General features: G+C 36.9%; 1 protein-coding gene across 2 annotated transcripts in view; it reads right to left on the minus strand.

Annotated features, from left to right (window-relative positions):
* The window catches only part of NLN (neurolysin), a 39,759-nt gene extending 18,700 nt beyond the window's left edge, over positions 1-21,059 (minus strand). The window contains exons 1-5 of one of the 2 annotated variants that reach the window (XM_051788418.1): positions 20,878-21,059; positions 20,434-20,495; positions 8,658-8,914; positions 6,138-6,286; positions 675-782 (exon numbers count right to left, since the gene is read on the minus strand). In XM_051788418.1, the coding sequence (XP_051644378.1) occupies positions 675-782; positions 6,138-6,286; positions 8,658-8,886 (486 nt within the window). In that variant the 5' untranslated portion in view covers positions 8,887-8,914; positions 20,434-20,495; positions 20,878-21,059. Of the gene's footprint in view, positions 1-674; positions 783-6,137; positions 6,287-8,657; positions 8,915-20,433; positions 20,496-20,877 lie in introns of those variants that run through there. The other variant, XM_051788417.1, reaches the window with a different exon arrangement.

Genomic DNA, 21,059 nt, shown 5'->3' on the forward strand with positions numbered 1-21,059 from the left:
CATCTACAAGTCTTGGGTGCTCCCTTCTCCTTGAGGATGGGATGCCATAGCATCTCAGATGCTGTCAATTTTACTTCATGATTTTTGGAAGTGAGAATTGCTTTCATATGCATGAGTAAATCCTCTCTTAATGGAGCCAAAGTTCTCAGAGTCACTTGTTTCTTCCCTTTAACCTACTTTGATTTTTTTTTCAGGCAAAATGCTAAAATCCTGGATACATTTTACTACAGTGGTCAATAAATGAAATTAAAATAGCTGTGTCTTTGCAACAGTTATACATATTTCTGAACCGAAGTGCAGACTAACTTGTAACATTTTTTGAGAGGTCTCTTTGCTAGGAATCTTATTTAGGCATTCTCATAATCAGAATATATAACAAAACTCTTCCAGCTAGGCTTCTTTTACTCTCAAAGGCTAAAATGTGATGCATACCACATCTATCCACCGAGTACTACGAGTGTCTAGCAGATTAAAAACCTTAACATTTAAACACCTTAAAGTGACTGAAGTTGAAAGGATGGATCTGGAACTAAGAACAGTTAAGATCAGAGCAGTAATTCAGCAGATCCAAAAGCATGAAGTTCAAATACATGCTTAATACAGCTAACCAATCATAATTTTATCCCTTCAACAATTTATAACCTTTGCTTTATAAACAAATGGTCCATATTTACATTCAGTACTTCTTTAGGAAGATGGAGTCCATTTCTTTTTCCCACTTGGACTGATTTCTCTAGATATCGCTTTGTTTCAGGCTTTACATTTTCAAGATTGCAGTTTTGCTGAAATGACAGAACAGAATACTTGAATTAACACAGTGTAAGAAACATAACAAACATTAGAAGGGTCTGAACAGAGTTGTTCTTTAGAGCACTGTCATAGTAAAAAAGGAACATGCCTTTTTAGTGTAAAGGACTTCCCCAAAACAGTTACCTTACACAATAGTATTCTTATATCGATGCAGAATGGTTTTAAAGTACAAGTAACTCAGCACTTTTACATGCTGTCATCATGGCAAGTCCTTTTAGTTTTCACTCCAGTGCACTTCAGCTTTTTCTGTAGAGATAGCTTTCTTATACACACTTCAAGAAAATCAGTGGTATAAGGTAATACTGTATGTTATAAGTCAGAGGGATTGAAAAAACTCCCAAATAATTAGATGTGTCACTGAAGGTTATCAGATGGCATAATATTTGAGCATATACATCTCTTTTTTTCAGAAACAATCAAGCAGTGACAACAAATAACCAGAATCACAGAATATTCTGAGCTGGACGGGACCCACAAGGATCATCGAGTCCAAATCTTAAGTGAATGGCCCGTGTAGAAATCAAACCTGCAACCTTGGTGGTGTTAGCACCATGTTTTAACCAACTGAGCTAAAAACAATATTTCTATGTTATGCCATTACAAAGACTCTTGAATCACCATTTCCTAAAGCATCAACAATAAGAGACAGGACAGTGTTTGCAACAGAACATGTGCAAGTCTTCCTTCAAATTGACTACAGCATAACTGTTTTACTCAGAAACTTGCTATTTTGTCCTAAATTGAAAATAACGGTGTACACCTTCTAATTTTATCTTCTCTCATCTAAAAGGAACATTAAAAAAGTTATTAACTTGGTAGAAAGGACATATTGTATTTAAGTTCACATTCAAATATGAAGCTGTTGGAATTAGCTATGACTTGTCTTAATAACCTCTCATCAGTTTACCTACACACAAATTAATGCTTGACTAGCATCTCTGAAAAGCACAGATGTTGAAACATGCAAATTTTATGAATGAGTCACACAATTGTGTAGAGCTGTCAACTAATGACTTGTCAGTACAGAATACCTCACTTCCTTAAATAGAAAAATTAAGAGACAGGAATGTAGTGGTATTCCAAGAAAAAAAAAAGTATAAATAAGAACTTTGAAACAGATTTTTCTGTCATTTAAAAATAATCTACACAATAACACAGACAATATCTACTCCTGCCAGTGCCCTGCACATAAGATTAGAAAATTTGTGGAAATTGGTTTCTAGAACCATGAAAGAGTTTAGAATAGTTTAGTTTTGTTTTTACTCTGCGCCTAAAACTCTAATGCATATACCAGTAGTCTACATGCAAGAATTTATAAGTCTGGTGAAACAAAATGACAGTTATTTCACTTTGTGATAAACTAACTTTTCTAAAGCAATAGGCAGACTTACTGTCACAGGAATGATGAATATTTTTTTCTTTTTTATATTATGTGTTTACAGGTAATTTTTATAAGAATCCATATTTTCATGGAAAGATGATCCTACTACTATAGGTCACCACACAGCTAAAGTCAACAATGATTCAACCAGGTGATTGCATGGAGTACCCCTCACTAGACCTATGATTTTTTTGCACCTAGCACCTAGATATCACTTTTGTTTGTTTGTTTTTAAATAAAAGGATGTAAATGGTAGAAATTTCTTTTTGGGAGAAAAGTAACTGAAGAAAATCACGACCTCTGTCCTCTCCAACTCAAACCTCATATCTCCATTCTCATTCCCAGTAAATGTGTAAGACAAGTCACACAGAGTATTTCATAACACAAAGATAAAAAAAATGCTATTGCCCTACTCCCTCCAACACTTGAGTCTCCTGTTGTGTTTCTGGCAAATAACACTCTATGAAATTCTGCTGCTTCACCAAGATCTTCATGTTACCAAAAGCACTACATCTAGGAGTGTCGATGCTATAATACTCAGTACAAAAATAATTGTAGCAATCAAAATTAAATTCACATATTGTTTTTCCACTGGACAACCCACAATTCCAGGGTTCTTTTTTCTGACCTAAGACTAAGTGTGATGGAAATAGCACAACTTCAAAATGACAGAGGTGAAAAATGCAGACACTGCCACTATATTAACGTCATTTATACTGGGCTAACTGTGCTGCAAGACTCAAAAACAGAAAGGCTGAGGACAAAAAATTAAGTATGCTAAACTCTACAAAAAGCCAATGCTTTTATTACAGTAACAGTTTAGGACAGAGGACTGTGAAAAGTCTCACTGAGCTACTTAGGCACTATGCTGGATCTTCCAGTCCTTCCATTGGGCCTATGGAACTGTCATGCTCCTGAAAATATCCAGGGCCCAAATCCAGCAAAGATTTTAGGTGGAAGAAGGGAATTCACAAACACTAATTTTAAGCCCTTAAAGCCAGTGAATACTGGCTCCTCCTAAAGCTAAGACAGATGAAGATTCTTTTGGGCAAAAAGAGAAGAAAAACTAAGTGTTCTTCATCTTTCTCTTGATGACTATACATTTCTCCATACACTTTAACACTAATTAGGCTTTGTGAAGTTTATCTGCATCACAGATATGCTAAAGGTAAGAATGATACACATTCAAAAAGACGTCTCAGGTCTCTATGGATAAGCAAGCCTATAAACCTTCACAAGCACAGGAACCAAGGGTGCTCTGGGGCCATCTCTGAACTTTGGTCTGATCAAGATGGTCTTCATCACCTGGATTTTCTCTGATGAACAATTTCCGCAATAGAAATACTAATTTTGAATATACTCCACACATGAAAGGTTGGAACTCTCCAGAAGTTTTAGAATTGTCGTGTTTGATGATTTTATATACCATTTCATACTTCTTTTGGACAACCATGTTACGTTTTTCCAGGAAGAAATCTTCAGGCAGAGTAAGAAACAAAACCTACCTGGAATTCCATGAACAAAGCCTGCAGCAGCTGTTTACAACAGGCTGTTTCCTGAGGGCATGTGGGTGGAGAAGACTGGCAACATTCTTAAGCATGCCTCTGCTAGTCAGCATGTGCAGATATCAGGAGTAATAAAATTTAAAATGATACTTTCACTACCAAATTCACTTTTACTCCAAGTTTCAAACCTCAAAATTAAAGTTTTCCAACGAATAAGATCTGAAGCAAATTCAACAATATGATTTTATGCAGGAATTTTTTCCCCTAATGTGTCAGGAAAAGAAAGAGACTGCATTATTTTAATATTTTCTCAAATTAAACACAAAACCCTCAATCATTTTTCCTCGATCAATAGTTCTTAAATAAAGCATAATCTAAAAAGAATACTAAACAGTTCTTAGCTTGTAAAAGTTTAGCCCTCATTAAGGGGAGCAAAAACATTCAGGATATCACTATGATCAAGCAGATTTACTAGTCTCCTAGTGGACTGTGTTATAAAGAAAAGGGAAGTGTGAGGGCCCTCATTCTCCTCATCTCATTTTAATCTGGCCACGGTGCAGGACTGAATTCATCTACCTGAACTATTAAATCCCCAGTGAGGCCATGAAAAACTTGATTTCATGAAAATGTTTTACCTTATTTGAACTGATAAATTAATTTCAGCAGAAGTCTGAAGCCTGTTTTTCGAGGTTCTTTTTTTATGTGTTTTTTTTTTTATGTGTTCCTGGAGCCTGACTTTTTAACTAGGAGATTCTAACAGGAGAAGGCATTAGAAATTCAGCAAAAATTAACAAAAAATGTATAATTTGGAAATAGCAAGATTTCACCAGTCTGGCATTATTGGCAATTTCACAGTTGTGCTACAGCAAAACTGCTACTACTTTAACAGCTATTATGAAGCTGATATACGCTCAGAGGTTGCATCTCTGGAAAACTAATACTAAAACATGCTTGCATGCTGCAGTTAAGCCAAGAGAAATGTCTAAAAATACTGAATGGAGATTTAATCAGCAATTCTAACTGTCATAAAGGCCAAATATTGCTGCAAAGGTAAATGACAGGAAAACACCAAATGAAAGAGTTAAAAAATTTTAAGAAAGTAGTAGTAGCAAGTAACAGTAATCAGTTTTCACTAACTACTGTCAGATATCCTTGTAAATCAAAAATAGATAGATTCAGAGATATGGAAGATCTGCCCTAAATGTACTTGCATATATTATACTGGATGTTGGGGAAAACCACAGCAAATAATAAATACATATCCAACCATTTAATCACTAGCCAGAGCAGGGGAAGAAGAAAGAAATCAACATAAAGCACTATCTGCCAACACACAACTGAATGGGGCTATTATATACCTGTACAAACACATAAACAATACCCAGCTAGAGGAGAACACTTGAAAGTTTCTCTGGAAAACACAGCAAAAGAAGACAATGGTATTGGAAGGCACTTTAATAAGGCACTGCAAGCATTATTCTGGTTCTCAGTCAACACTGCAAAAAGCACCACCAACAACTCCAAGAAGTAGGGGTTCCAGTGTCTTATTAGCATTATGAGAAGGTTAAAAATTAGTGGGGTTTGAAAGGGAAGATTCACATGTAAACCATAGGAAAAAAAATATTTTAGTTTTCATATTTGATAGCTTCCTTGTATTATCCTTAAATCAGACATTTTTGGGAAATTATTACTAAATGTCACTAGATTTGAACAAAACCAAATATTCTTCCCATTTGAGCTACGAAATAATTAGTACAAATGAAGAATACAAGATACCTAAGGGTGCTCAATTAGAAGAGAAGCTAAACAGAAAAACAAAATGGATAGAAACTAGTCCAACAGGAAAAGCATTTTTTGACATAGTTTTATTTTGTGGTCAAAGCAACTGATGAGCAAAAGTATATAGTGTAACTGTCTATAATGAGCAGGTCAAAAGAGGTAATTTCAGAGGTCACTCCAAGTTATATGTTCTCATTAATCTTCATAACTTAAAACAACTTCTAAATTTAAAATTCTTAACTATTTCAATACAGTGTAAGTTTGGACACAAATTGAAAAACAGTATAAGCCAATGTAAATACAGTGCTGTATTGCCTCTTCCTTCCCTCTTGGAATGAGTTCAGGGAGCTCAGCCAACAGAAAACAAAAAAATGCTTCTCCTGATAGGTCTCCTTCTGTTAGTTTAGCTTCCAGCTTAATCAGCTCATTGGAAGACTAAAGATAAAATGGAGAAAAGAATACAGAGACCTAGATATGGCCTGCAAAGAGTGGAAGCACCAAGGTAGGTTGTTTTCTGTTGTATAGCTGTGTCCCACTGGAAAGATTTGATTGGCATAGACAGAGAGGAAATACAGAGTGATTTTGAAAAGCACTGAGTATAAGAACAAATTTTAGATACATTTAGATACATAACAAGTTATGCAGACATCACCATGATTTACCTGTAAATAAACAATCTTCTGAAACACATCTTCTCTCATGCTCATCTCCACATCGAAATTAGAAAGCTTTTTGTCAGCTTCTGTACTTGCTAAGCGTACCTCTTTGTCAGGTGAAATGTGCTGGGGAAAATCCAACATGCTTCTTTCCACTGTTTAAATAAGAAGCAATGAACACAGAAGGTTAGACGTGCCTTAAGGATAAGGAACTTTCCCCCTTCTGACATTTACAGAAGACATAAGAAACAAATATCCAAAGCAACTTGATGCTTCAGATCAGGCTTGAAGCAAATAGTTGTTACATATGAAGTAAAAATGAATAGGCAAAAGGACAAAACCACACACCATAGTATAGAGAAGCTATCTATTACCCAAGCCTAATTATCTCATTGTCTTCCACAAAATCAACTGAAAGGTGTATAAATATGATACAAATAGTTCATCTTCCAGAAGTCATGTAAGTGAAGACTGACATTGTTTCATAGCTGGCACAGATGCTTCCACGTTAGCACTTAAAGTCAAAAGCTCTGAATCTTTCAAACATGCCCATCTGTCTTGAAGTTATTTTTATATTGTTATGAGCTCAGTGTCAAATCCCCATGTACTGCACTCTTCTGTGTTTAAGGCAAACACAGAAGATACTATGTATTCTGAACTTTTAGAAATTAGAAGCTGAGTAATATTACTTTTATAGAATATACTTTTGAGATTAAGTAAATCCTTGCTTATTAAAGGAATATTACATCTTATAATGAGAAATAGAATAGAATAGAAATCCTGAAGTAGAAATCAATTCACTTAATTAAAAATCAGTTATAATGTCTCTACCCTTTACCTCTCCAAAACTACATCTTAGAGTAACAACATTTTAGCAACACCATTTTAGCCTGATTTAAAGCTTTGTAATTTTATGTAATGTGCAGTTGTTTTATCAAGTCCTGAGATACTCTCAGCCCTTCAGAAATCTCTGGAATGCAAACATGGGCATATGGTTCTTCTTGAAGTCCATAGGAAACTTTCCTCTCCACATCCTGTCCTCATGCCAAAATGTTTAAAAATGATAAGGTGAGTTTAGGCAGTTTTCAACTGACTTGTAAGGCCTGTTGTCATCTCTGGTTTTTGGGATAATAATTTCCAATTACTAGGGCAGGCCTTTCATGTGGAAGGAACACACTGGCTTTAAATTCTAAGGTTCTAATGGAAGTCTTGCTGTGGTAATACTTATTATATGCCATGGGCTATTTCACAGTAAGTCATGATAATGTCACATATAGCTTTGAAGATTAGCATTAAAAACTGAAATGTGACCCATTATGGCAATAGCATGTAGTGAAAAAAGTATATTTTGGATCAACCGTTAGGGGCTATGCTGAGAAGCTGATAGCCATTATTTTCCACGTCAAACAAGTGTTTCCTTCTAATTTAATTTAAAGAAGAGAGTTTTACGCCTTGGTGAAAAGGCTTACAAAAATTATACCAAATACATTGGTACAATTAAAACTGAATCTGGCAGGAAGTTGTCTGAATGAAGATTACTCAGTCTTTCTGCCAGCATAAATTCCAGCCAGTTCACTGTATGTGCCTAAACTGCAATTTTAAGTAATGTGAAAGCCAGACTAATATTACAGTACAATAATTTGAGCTGTAGGCTGATCTTGTTTGCTAGTCAAAGCTTTTCCTCCAAGCCAAGGTTGCTGTTTTCAGCACTTCTGTGGCTACTGCAGATTTTTTAGAGTTTTCAAAATAACTTGACATTTATTACACTGACTGCTTTGTAAGTAATGCAGCCACCATCTGACAGGTTTTTCAAAACAAAGCTACTCAAGACAGGGTTCATATTTTTCCCACTCGTCTGACTGACAATTATTAACAAATTACCTCTATAACCTGTTTTGACCATCAAACTGCATCCATACACTGACATGTCTGGATAACTCAGTCAGAACAATCTAGATGTGAGTGCATGATGAACCTCTCCCTGGATTCTACCAGGCTTTGCAAGCCATAATACAAAGGTAAGCAAGTAAAAGGGTCTTCTTTCAATAATGCATTCAAAAATTCCTTCATTCTCAACCATCACATTTTCTCCACTAGCAGTTTACCAACCTTTCCATTGCTCCATTTGACTCGCTTGTCTCAGATTCTGCAGTGTCTGAAAAAAAGCACTGCTTACCAGGTTTAATGTATTACACATACCAAAGACACTGCACACTGTCCCCTGCACAGAGTTGGAAAAGAAATCAGGGGACCAATGCAGTTCTCTGCATGTGTCAAAGACATCAACAGCACAGTTTAGTCAATCCTTGTTTTTATCTCTAGAATAAAGGAGTAGAACTTTGTAGCTGATCATGTTACATATTGCTGAGAGGTCCTGAAAGATCATTATGACCAGAGGACTCTTGAGAGGCCTCTACACAATAACAGTAGGGATCAAAATTGTAAGCAATTACTATTTTTTCTCAATGTTTCTTTATGTGCAGATGGAATGCCCTGTAGAAAGAATCACAAAAAATATACACTAACCTGCGTATTCCACTTCTATGTCTGCCAAAGCCCGTACAGTATTTTCATGTGTTACTTCTTCAATATCAAGCATCCCGACTCTGTCATAGACATGCTTTGTCTTCCTCATAAGTTCTTCTGTTCTTGTTCTAATTTCCTCTGGTGACAGGTCCCATCTCAAAAGGTTTCGGCCTGATGCTATGTATGAAGAAGCCTTAAGCTGGCTAGTAATTTCTGTTCCTAATGTCATCCTCAACACAAGCAGTGGCCCAAGGGACCTAGAAGTACAAAATTGATCTTTGTATAGCAAGGTTCTAGTTCAAGAGACAGTGTACAGTAAACATTAAAAACCCCAGCATCAGCATATTTTTAGAAGCAAGAACAAAGTCCTTTTTAGAGTCATAGCTTGTCCAGCAAGCTGTTACTTTTATGAATTAAGTCTAATTTTAAATAAATCTGCCTTCTATCTTTACCATTTAGGGTATGACTAAGTGCAAACAGGGACAAAACCTTTGCTATTGACCAAACTATACAGGTTACGCTACTACTAACCCTTCTAAGAAAAAGAGAATTGCAGTTACTGAAACTTCACAGATAGTACTTGTATTTTTGAAGTAAGGAATAAAACCCACATATTGTTTTGCAGATGATGAACAAGAAGACTGCAAAGATGCACAACATAAGACATAAAACATATCACTTGATCATGTTCATTATGGCAAATAATTTTACATTTATACAGGATGTCTGCAACATAATCAACATGGAAGGAAAACTTCTATTTGTTACTCACTTGCAAATGTATTCCTTTAATTGTTGTGGATTTTAAAAAGATGGTTTCACTCTTTTGCCAGAAAAGGTATATATGTTTACTGCTTACTTGAATTTATGTACTATTAAACCTGATTATATAAACCAACTGTATTTCAGCTTTAGCTAGGAGAAAGATTTACATACGCAACCGATCTTAGTGCGCTAGGCAATCAATGGCTTTGACAGCATTAAAAAAGTGACTTGCAGCAACGAATCCAAACATGTTAAGAAGAAACTGGCTTCAGAAATACAAGCTTCTACCTTTCCACTGCAACAAACCAACACTTAACTTAGTTGTAAAAAGGAGAAGGATATAGAATCAGGCAACTGACTGAAGTGGGGCTAACAGAAACCCACAGAGCCAACAAGGTGTCCACCCAGTGACTACATCAGTAGCTCAGTTATATATGAAGTAGTTGCTGAGGAAGATAATAATTTGATGATAATTAAAAGACAGCCTGCATTCAAAGAGTAAAACTTGCTGCAGTGTTTACTATCACAGGAAGATCGCAAGAGCATCACATGAGAATCTCTGCCTGTCAGAGACTTACTGTCTTCCTATTTCAGCCACATAATTAAAAAAATAAATCTTATGTTGTTATGTAATATTGACAACTTAAAATTTTCAGCCATAACTAAAGAAACACACAGAAAGCTTCCTACAAAAAGAGATGCTTAATTAACACTGTTTCTACATTAAGTAACTTTTTCTCTTAATGCTAGCCACTGTATCTGTATTGATTTTATTGTAAAATCTGACTGGTATGTCCATAAGTGCATGAACAGGTTCTGGCATACAGTGCAGAGAGCAAGAAGGATAGGCAATTTTCGACTGAAGGAATAACAAAGCAGAAGACTGAAATGCCAATAAACTAAAAAGGGCTGCACACATGGCTTCTGTTTGAAGGGAAGACGTTTTGTTAAAAAAGGGAATTTCTGTAGAAATAGCTTAGCCAAAATTATTTTTATGCAAGACAAAACCAAATGACAACATTTCTATCTACACTTTAAGTTGAAATTTTATTTTCCTTATTCTTCAAATCCTTCCATAGCAATGTAGGCAAGTTGCTTACTCTTCCTTTCTACTGGGAGAAAGAAACATCAATGTCCAGAAATACTGATGATTTCACTTAGAAAGTGAAGTCTGAACACAGAACATTTGTTCCACCTCTGTTCTTTCTCTCTGATACCAACTGACTTCTGTCATTAATGCCTTAGTTGCTTCTCCACTGGACTACTGACACTTGGAATCTCAGAAGTCTACAATAAATGAAGCTGTTCTCATGAAAGCAAAAGGTTAAGTATTAGCATGCTCAGAACGCATTAGTTTCCCATCTCCAAAACCCACTGAACTCTACATTAAATCTACAAATCCACTAAAGAACACTACTTCATTAAGTCACAAACAGATTCCCACTGGACTGCCCTATGTCTAGTTTTTCACACATTGCTAGCACAGCTCTAGTACAGCCTCTTGGAAGCTGAAGGGGAACCTCCTCAAAAATAGTTCAAGGCTCTGAATTCTATCCCACACCACCCACCCCAAAGAACATCAGGAAAAATACACAGTGTTCTGAATTAAGGTCAAAATAAAAGAGTTAAAGGAAAACAACAGCCTGAACAACACAAAAGTATGTTAAAGTGCAAGATATTAAACAGATGCTCTTTTCTAAAGGGAACCTACGGCTTTCTGTCATTCAGTATCTTCACCTAGATGCGTAGAAAACAGAGCCCTGTTGTCAATGACCAATTACATATTATCAAAACCAAACACTATAACAGGCACAGGACCAACGGATTACATTCATTGCAGCCTGTCCAACTAGATTCATTAATAATTAAAGTTGGACTGAGTTCATAAACTTGAATGCAGGGTCCCTAATTACTGCACAGCACTATTTTTAAATTTGACTTAAAATTGATTTTTTTAGTATATTGTCTAGTTGCATTGAGACATACGCATATAAATTTGACAGCTGTATAAATTATCGCCATAAATCCCAACAAGTTGTTGTCTGCCTGTTGGAAACAAGAAAACACAGATCAGCCCAGTTCTGAAATGCCAATACCTTGTCTCCTGCTGATAGGATGAAGCAGTCATTTATGTATGTTATTTTCAATAATAATAGGCAGTACAAACTCAGAAAGACCTCCAAGTTTTTCTAACTGGCCAAATGACAATGGGCCTTCAAAAACTGTAATATAACATCTCATATAACACCAGTCACTACATGTCATTCTTCAAATAACCTTTTACACACATGTTGGTACTGGCTACCAGTCAATCAGATGTCCTTGTACTAAAGACCAAATTAACTGACATCAGATTAATGGAAACAGCATGTGAGTAAATATATATGCACAGATGAAATTTTGGCCATTTTCTTCACGGATTAGTATTTTGAATTATTTATCCATATAAAACTATAAAGAAATAAATTCCCAAAACTTCATGTACTATACTGCAATTAAATTGATAATTTACTAACTTTACCTTATTTGTTCAAGAAAGAAACAAATAAACAATGACAAGATTAAATTCTATAAATAGACTACAAAGAAACAAGAAAGAAGAATATAACTATGGTAGTAGGATGTTCAAAAACGCTCTGCAGTTACATTTGTCATGTTATTAGAGAGAAAATACTAAATTGTATCACTGAGGGAATCTTTAACTTCCCAGATATAAACTGGAAAATAAAGTCTATTAATAATGGTAGGAACCAGATGGTTTTCTTCAAATACTGAATGAAGAGGACGGAATTATTATTTTAGGCTTGCTTTTGGTAAACAGCAGTAACATTAGGGAAGAGTCAACTACTGCTTAGACTGAGCAATCAGAAGTTGATTCAGTTTAAATCAGATGGAAGGATGTGTGCCTTGCATTGACTGAACTGTCAAGTTCAAACTGCTTCAGCTATCATGCTCAATTTTCTGTGGTGCAGTGTAGAGCACTAGATAAATGTAAACAAGTCGGGGTTAAGGATAAGGTTCACGTCCAGCAACAGTACTGCCTTAAGACATTCTTCTGTCAGTGTTCCACCCTCTGTTGCTCATTTGTGTCCTTGTACACCACTCCGTCAAGACAGCATACAGATGAAAATAGAGCGGACCAAAAAAATTCAGGGGGGACAGCTTTTTTTGAGCTAATCAGTCCCATCACCTATTTGATGTATGACTTCAAAACAGCTGTGTTGGCCTAAATGAAAGCTAAAAAGTGTCAGTAGCCACTTAAGCCTGCACTAGTGCTAGAAGCACATATGAAATGCATGAACTTAGTCCAGCAAAAAGAGTCTCCAGATGATTGCTCTCATTAAGCACATACGATGTAAATGTCCAGAAGTTTAAAGAGCTATCGATGCTAAAAGGCAATACTGACATAAGAACAAATTAGAATAAATTGGTCAGGAATACATGTAAGCTGGAATTGCAAGACATTTGTAAGCATCAGGGTAGTGAGATTCTGAAACAGATGCCAAATAAGCACCAGCAAATGAAAACATCTCTATTTATAACATGGTGCTTGACCAATTAAGATAGTATGAGACTAGATCATCCCAAATGCCCTTCCAGTCCCTATGTTCCTCTGAGGTCCTTCAAAATTAATGCACCTTTATTTATATTGCATTTTTATAATAAATATGTAACTGGCCTCTGCAACTTGCACTGGCCTTTTTCTGAGGTGAATACTATGGCATCTAATAATGTCACTGGAATGACATACAGGGCAGACTACATATTATGCATTTTGCATATATATATTATGCATTTGTGCACTGCTTCATCCATTTATGAGAACATTGGGAAGAAAGGCACACAAAGTTTGGGTTGGACTTTCAGATAAAACAAAGAGTATAACAGAGGCAGCTGTTTTCACAAATTATGGTATTAATCTGCCAATCCCCAAAGCAGTAAGAATGGTACTTTTTACAAAAGCAGAGTAAGTTGAATAACACTGAAAAACTTAGTAGCTACTTCTAAAAGAGGTTTTTAAAGAACAAAGCCAAGCCTCTAAGTTACAGACTGCAATCTGTAGAATGTCAGGTAATTTCTTTTACCAACAAATCTACAATTTGATTACTTGATGCCTCTGGAAAACATAAATTTGATTTGATTTTAGAAAGGGGAAGAACCTTTAAAATACTCTACTGAAGCAATACAAACAACACAACTGAATTTACAGACTTGATTTTTAACTTGTCTTAAATATATTAAACATTTATGTAAGTCTGGTTTTGCTTACAAACATTTTCCGTGACTGAAATATGCCAAACAAGCTTTTTTTGGTATGTTCCATTAACACTACTAAAATAAAACACAAAAGCCACGATCTTTGAAGAAGCATCAGTGAGGGGCAGCACCAGTTTTAAAAAATACGAACACAAAAACCTGCAAGCTTGTCCACAACATGCTCCTACTAATGATAATCACTGTATAATATGGTCAAGATTAAGCCCACTGTCTCATCTAACCAATGGACATCCAAGACTTCTGTAATGGCACTTTCAGTTTTCAAATTAATCTTCACCTAAATAGTATTAGTTACAATGACAAGTATAATTTTACAGAGTAAAGTGAACAAATGAACAAACATATTTCTGAGAAAAATATATACAGACAAATTTATTGTACTTGCAAACAGATGTGACAGTTCCATGTAGCCAGACAAAAATCAGATACATCGGTCTCATGTAGGATGGAAAACTATATTCTCTGCTGACAAAACACCTGAGACAACAGCTTCAGAAATGAAGTGGGAGCCAAGATTGTAAGAAGAAGAGAGAGAGAGAGAGAGAGAGAGAGAGAGAGAGAAAGCCAGAGGTGTGGGGGTGGTGCAGCAAATTCAGATACTTTAGTCATTGAGTTTTTTAATACTCTAATGGCAAATAAATACAATTAGGTTTTTCTTGTTGCACCTTATGTATACCTTCAGGGGACATTCCTATGGAGAGCTGCTCTTACTAACACAATGAACACCTCTCTCAATTAGTAACTTACGGTATGAAATACGTCGCCAGTTTAAAATTAAGAACATCATTTTGGTCTTTTTGTCCTTTTAAACAGCGTATCTTAAATAACACTTCCATGTCTTACAGGCTGCAGGAGAGCCAGTACTGCTTGCTGGAAACCAGCACCGTGCATGTGAGGATTGTATTCTCCCCTACAGGCAATCGACATCCACGGGGGCTCAATGTTTTCACTCCACCTAGCGGCCTCACCAAAAGAAACCCCAAAACAACAAAACACTAGACACGCCCTATTAAAGCAATATAAAAGATGACACTTTGCCTCAGGACAAATTGTTTAGTACTTGAACAATATGCCACATGTTGGCATTTCCCTGAAAGTCAGACTGAAGTGCTACCAAACCTTTATAAATGACAGCAGACAGGGATGGTTTAAACAAAGCTTTTTAACAGTCAAGCCTCACATGAAATGGAATATTTTTTAAAATTTAAATTAAGAAGTTAAAAAGTACTTTAAAAACAAACCACAACGGGTATTCAACAGCATCTAATATAATGTACGTTACAGTTGGTCTAGGTTCTCAGGATGGATTTTAAGAAAAATTTAACAGGCTAAAATATTTGTATTATTTAGAAATTAATTCTTGCTTACATTTTAAATTTGTCTCCATATTGTTTCAATTTTGACTCAAAGTTGCAGATAATAAGTAACCGTATATCTTACAGTAAAGCAAGGACAAAATTAACCAAAGCAAGCAGAGAACTGGGTAAACCAAGGCAAAAACAAGAAGAGAAGGAAAAAAAAAAGTCCAAGACAGAACCAGCAATGTACAGTTAAATGGTTCAAAGCATTATTTTAATTGAGCCAAAGGCGTGAAACTAGTGTCCTGCAAGTCATCACTTTTTCCTGCGGGACAAACACATTTGAAGTCCTTCTTCCCCTTCGCTTCTCAGCCCTTTCATCTGTTTGGCTCTTGACATGTATGCAACAGTGAACACGTGGCTTGAATTCCTGGGCCATTTTCCTTGGAAAAGTACTTGGCTCTGTGTCATGAGTGTGTTTGGCACAGACATATCACAGCAAAAGGACAGCATGTTTAGTACTTCCTAATTTAAAGGTCTGTAACTGCCATCAGAAACTGATTTTCTTTTTAAGCAGCAGTTAAAGAAACAGAAGAAAATCTAGCAGCTTTTAACACTAAATCTTAATTTTGTCACACCATTTAGAAAAAAGAATTATCTACAACTTGGTTCACTGTACACTCTACATTAACTATACTTTTAACCTCTTCAGATAAAAATGAGCAAGTTAAAAAATCTGCAAGTTATGCAAACATCTTCAAACCTTTATTGATATGTGCATTACCCTCATGACCTCACTATCCGGCAAGAAATGCTTACTGGTTTCTCCAACAGAATTAGCATAAACAGAAAACTAACTGAAAAAGGTGCTCTGTAGCAGCTAATAAGCAATCCAGACCTTAAGTGGAAACTCATACAAGTGCATAACATAATACAACTTACATATATTTTCTCCCCTTCCCCTTGTTCCCTCTGACAGTCTTTATACAACAAAATTTGGAAACTGGTCTGATTGATTTTCATATGAGAAGGTGCTTTCAACACAGTAGTCTGTAGTGGAACACCTAGAAATGTCAGGATACAGTTTCAGCAAAGCGTCTGATCTCTAAAATTATGCTATCCATGGTTCTAAGGGAAAAAAAACCAACAAAACCCAAACCAAACAAAAAACCCAAAAACAACCAACCAACCAAAACCGAACAACAAAAATCCACAAAAAAAGCCCAAACCAAACAACCATACCCAAAAAAAGAAAAAAAAAACAAACCCAAAATTACTACTACCAATACACTAGGCTTCACACTCATTCTGTGAACTGAATGCATTCTGTGTCACAGCAAACCTCAATCATAGCAACTTCCTTAAGGATCTTAGGAAGAAATTTGACTTAACACCTGCATGCAGACAATAATTGTACTACAGTCAGTCTGAGGCAGAAGGCATTCATTTAGGGTTGTCTTATTATTTGGTTCTACTATCAGGTAAACTGTGAAAACACAGCTTTTAAGGCTGTACAGCTCCCTCAGGTGCTGCTGCATAAACATATATTTCCATGATGCCAGCAATAAACAGCAGGTAAAGTGCATGCTGTTTAGTGCAAACACCACACACTTACTCCCAGGATAGTTCAGTACTCGAATACAATCAGCTAATGCACGAGAAACACACTGTTGACTCCACTGGAAAATGAAGTGGTGCTGCAGGACAGAGAAAACTACTGAGGGTTTGTAAACACAAAAGGTTTTTGATTTACATCTACTGTTAATCAGTTCAGCCTACCATGGAGATACACTTCGATTTCCCATTGATCTTAAGTCTCACGCAGTCAAAGCAATGAGAAATGTTCTCCTGCCTTCACCAGTTAGTTGGAAAATTCTATGTCTTTATAGCGGATGATGACCTAATCTCACTCACTTACCATTTTAAACCAGTGATCTTCTTGGGAGACAGTGCCTTATGTCCATTTCATTGCTTGCAAAATCCCAAACAGCCTGCTCAACACCACAAATTAGGAACGCAAATGAAGCCTGCTTTCTTCTCTGGCTTTTGAGTGAACGGTGATTTAATAACACTGAGTGCTTCCCAGGATAGCTACAGGTTATGTGAAAAGCTACATGTTCCAGCATGGTAAGTATGGCAAGAACTTTGTTCATTTAACATTCTACTGAAGAAATAAAAAGGGTCGCTGTTAAAGATGGAGCTTTTCTTAGAGATGGTACGAATAACAGAGATGCTGTATCACATTTTGCTCAGAAACAAGTAAAATTACCACTGTCCTCACCTTGCCTTCCCTAATCAAAACACAGTACCATGTACTGAAAAATAGCCTCCTCTACAGAGGAAAATTTAGACTCACAAATCTATTGGAATTCTTTGAAGGAGTCACAATCGACAGAGATCAGAAACTGCTTTTGTGAGATGAGAAGGGAGATCCTGTTACAGAAAACTGGCTAAAAGCTAGGCTGTTAAAAACGGCTGCTCATTGCTCTGAATGGATTTAGCTGACAGTGGAACTTTGCAGGGTTCCATGTATTTTTTGTATTTTTTCACATCTACAAAAAGCTGGGATGAATGACATGACAAAACTTACTGATGATAATTTACTTAGGACAATGTAGTGTACTAAAGGCAGCCACAAAAACATGAAAAACAATGTCACAATATAGAAAAGTTTAAAACCATTAACAAAGTGAATTTCAGTATTAGTAAATGTGAATTAATGCACACTTTGGATCCAGTCACTCCGGAGACATAACAGTTTAACAAAAACATTAACGAGGAGGCATCCGCAAAGAACAAAATGATAGGATTTAGTAGAGGTGGAACAGAACAAAACGGAAAAATTCATTATACCACATGCGTTTCTGATCCTCTCAGCAGATAAACTCTCATGTCTTCTGTTCTCCTACCTGCCAAAACCTTTGTCTGTTCTACCAAGTCATAATGACTGAGAAACAATTACCTGCAGTGAGCAATATATTCCATTCAAAGAACAACTAGATTGGGATTCTTCAAAGCAGACAAAAAAAAATAAAAAAAGCAGAGAAAAAAGCAGTAGAGGAAGTACTTCAGAGATTTATATGATAATGAAGAGACGGATGGAGAGAATGGCCAGGAATAAATTTTTTTCCTGTCACTTCCAACATAACTGAGTAAGAGATCAAGCACAGTTTTAGGAAGTAGTTTCAATATAAAAAGGTATTACTAGACAAATTTTTGTGCAAGAGATCATACAGGAGAACTAGTTTTGTGTTAGAGAGTCTGCAATTCCTAGACTGTTCTGAAAAGATTGTACTGAATGTTCATCGTATCTTCTATGCTTCCTGAGTTACCTGATCCCAACGCCTACAGAAGAAAGCTTGGACTTTTGAACTAACCCAAACTATTTAAAAGAAATCTTTCTAAGCCAGGCATTTCTTCCTTTATAGAGAGAACGATAGAACAGATATGTTCTCAAAAGACATTAACTACATTGCTTAGTGAGGTCCAACTGGTTCTTTATGGGTCAAATTCAGTCCACAAAATGTTTCTGGGCTCAAAACATTTGTCTGAGCCAGTCCAGGAAATAATTTCTTTCTGCCAACTCTGTCTAATAGACAAATTGCTCTTTTGTAGCCTGCTGTGGTTAGAAAAGTGGTAGCTGTTGCTTTTGACCACAGGAAAAATTGCTGCTGCAATACACAGAAGAGGTTGTGCAGTCCATGGATCACACGAAAAGGGAAAAATGCTCCAAGTGTCCTGTCCGGTCTTTGCCATTGCTGAGGTGCTGGACCTGATACTTCAATGAAAGCATAGAGACACACTATGACGATAAGTACGAAATAAGAAAATTACTATAGAAATTCTTCCTATTTCTTTGCCCTCTGATGTCACTTCTTTTTCTGCTTCTTCCCAGCCTCTGTTTCTCGCTGGTTTTCTTCCTCATCAAGAAAAATGCCAGTGTTCAGAGTTTCTTTACAGTGATGGAAATCTAAAATTAAATCTTAAATATAAATTCTAGTTTTTCCAGAATCCACGTACATGTATTTTCCTATTCAAAACCGGATTTTGACATTTGCAAAGCAATGCTCCAGAATTCACAAATCCTAGACAATGATTTTAGGACACTGAAATTATTTAAAACAGGGTATCTATTTTTATTCAGATTTTTTTTTCCATTTCTAGGAAGATCCTCATAAAGTAAACAGACTATTGGCTTACTTAAGTAATTTAGATTGGCTTTACCCATGTATTTTATTGAACTGAATATGAATCTTTGAATCTTTTGGATTCCGATAGGAAAAATACTTAGTTGGGAAAAACCTCCTTCCCAAAATATGTCTATTTTAAACAAAAGAATCAAACCTTAACATTATTTTATTTAATGTAAGGCATGATACTTCAAACTTGCTAAGAACTGTCATGTTTATCTCACATTAAGGTGCCCTTGGGAAAAATAGAAGCTGAGAACCTTTGCTATTCAACATTTCTGTGACCAATTCCTTAACTTTTCAAAGTTATAAGTCACTATTACTCATTCAAGAATACTCTCTTCTGTGAAACAATTATTTGGGCAAACTGAAATAATGACTTGGAGAAAAAAAATCACAATTAACAAAGTGCAGCAACCACTCCCCACTATACTTATTTCTACTTAAAAAGGAGGTATCTTCCATGTCCAAATGCAAACCACGAACAGAGATAGACCTTTTAATTTTTATCTAAAGAAAAAAACTTCCATACTCCTTTTCCTTTCCTTGCCTTCTTTTGATGGAAAAATCTGTAGGGTAAACAAAGATAGTCACAAAATATGGAAAACAGTGAAAATGACTATACGAAAAAAGGAATGTAAACCTGTATTAGGAAAAGAATATAGATGTGCACTTTATTCAGCACCAGAAAACAGGTCAATCAATTTTCAACAGCAGAAGCCTTATAAAAAGAAAATATTCTGGATCTTACTTTCTATCTGCTAATACCCCTCAATCCTCATTTGATGTGAACAAAGGCTGTGAAATAGAACAAAACCACTACACTTTATGCAGTAAGTACACAACTATCATTTCTCAAAAGTCCTCACCAGGTAACTATCTTTTTAATTTTACACTCTAATTCAGCTTCATTCTCATTACCACAACATATTCTCACCATGACTCTCACACTACTTCCATTTTTCCTTTCAAATCTGGTCTTTTGGAGAAATTGAGATGCGAGCATAAAAGCAATGATGCTCATTTCTCTGGTGCATCTAGAACTGACTACAAGCCTTCTTCCACACTGCTTTTCTGGGGTCCATTTAGTGCTCGTGTTCATAACAGAGAAAATAAGTAATGCCCTAGTTTAAAGCCTTTCGATAGTATACTGGTACTCGTCTCACCCTTCATACAACGTGTAATAGTGATACACCTTTTTATAGAGCTACTATGAACACACTGCCAGTCTCTCTTCACACACACCTTGCTGCAGTCCCGCTGCTACAGTCTTCTCCTTCACTCTATTGTCTTCTTGCCCATTTCTCCTGCAGTACGTGTGCCACTCAGTGCAAGGATTACCGGGCGGACACCTCGTCTCGCCCGCCCTGCCCACCTGGAAGCCCTTCAGGACGGAGCTCATGCCAGGGAGGGCGGACTGCGGGAAACGCGCCCGGAGCTGAGGCAATGACCCCCACAGGTTTCCTGCCCCATTGTGTGCCCGTCCCGCCCGCTCCGCTGCGGCTCCTCCCGGCCCGGGGGTCAGGCCCAGTTCCCAGGCCCGGCTCCTCGGGCGAGGGATGGGGATGTCCCATCAGCCGCAGGCAGCTCCACGCTCCCATGGATTTCAGTCCGGCCAGGCGACCCCCACCCACTCCGGAGACCGCCCCCGTCCCGGGTCCCGCGGCACCACCCTCCCCGCGCCCCTACCTGCGAACCGCGCCCGCGCAAAGACACAGCATGGGCAGGGCGGCGCGGTGGGCGGCGGGGGAGGAGGACACGGGGAAGGCGGATTCGAGGAGGAGGGGAAGAGGAGGAGGAAGAGGGGAGGAGAGGAGAAGCAGAGGAAGAGGAGTAGGAAGGGCTAGAGAAGGAAGAGGAGAAGGAAGGGC

Source organism: Manacus candei, unplaced genomic scaffold (assembly GCF_025592945.1).
Source record: "Manacus candei isolate 608988 ecotype Guabito, Panama unplaced genomic scaffold, ASM2559294v1 h1tg000024l, whole genome shotgun sequence".
Lineage (NCBI taxonomy): Eukaryota > Metazoa > Chordata > Aves > Passeriformes > Pipridae > Manacus > Manacus candei.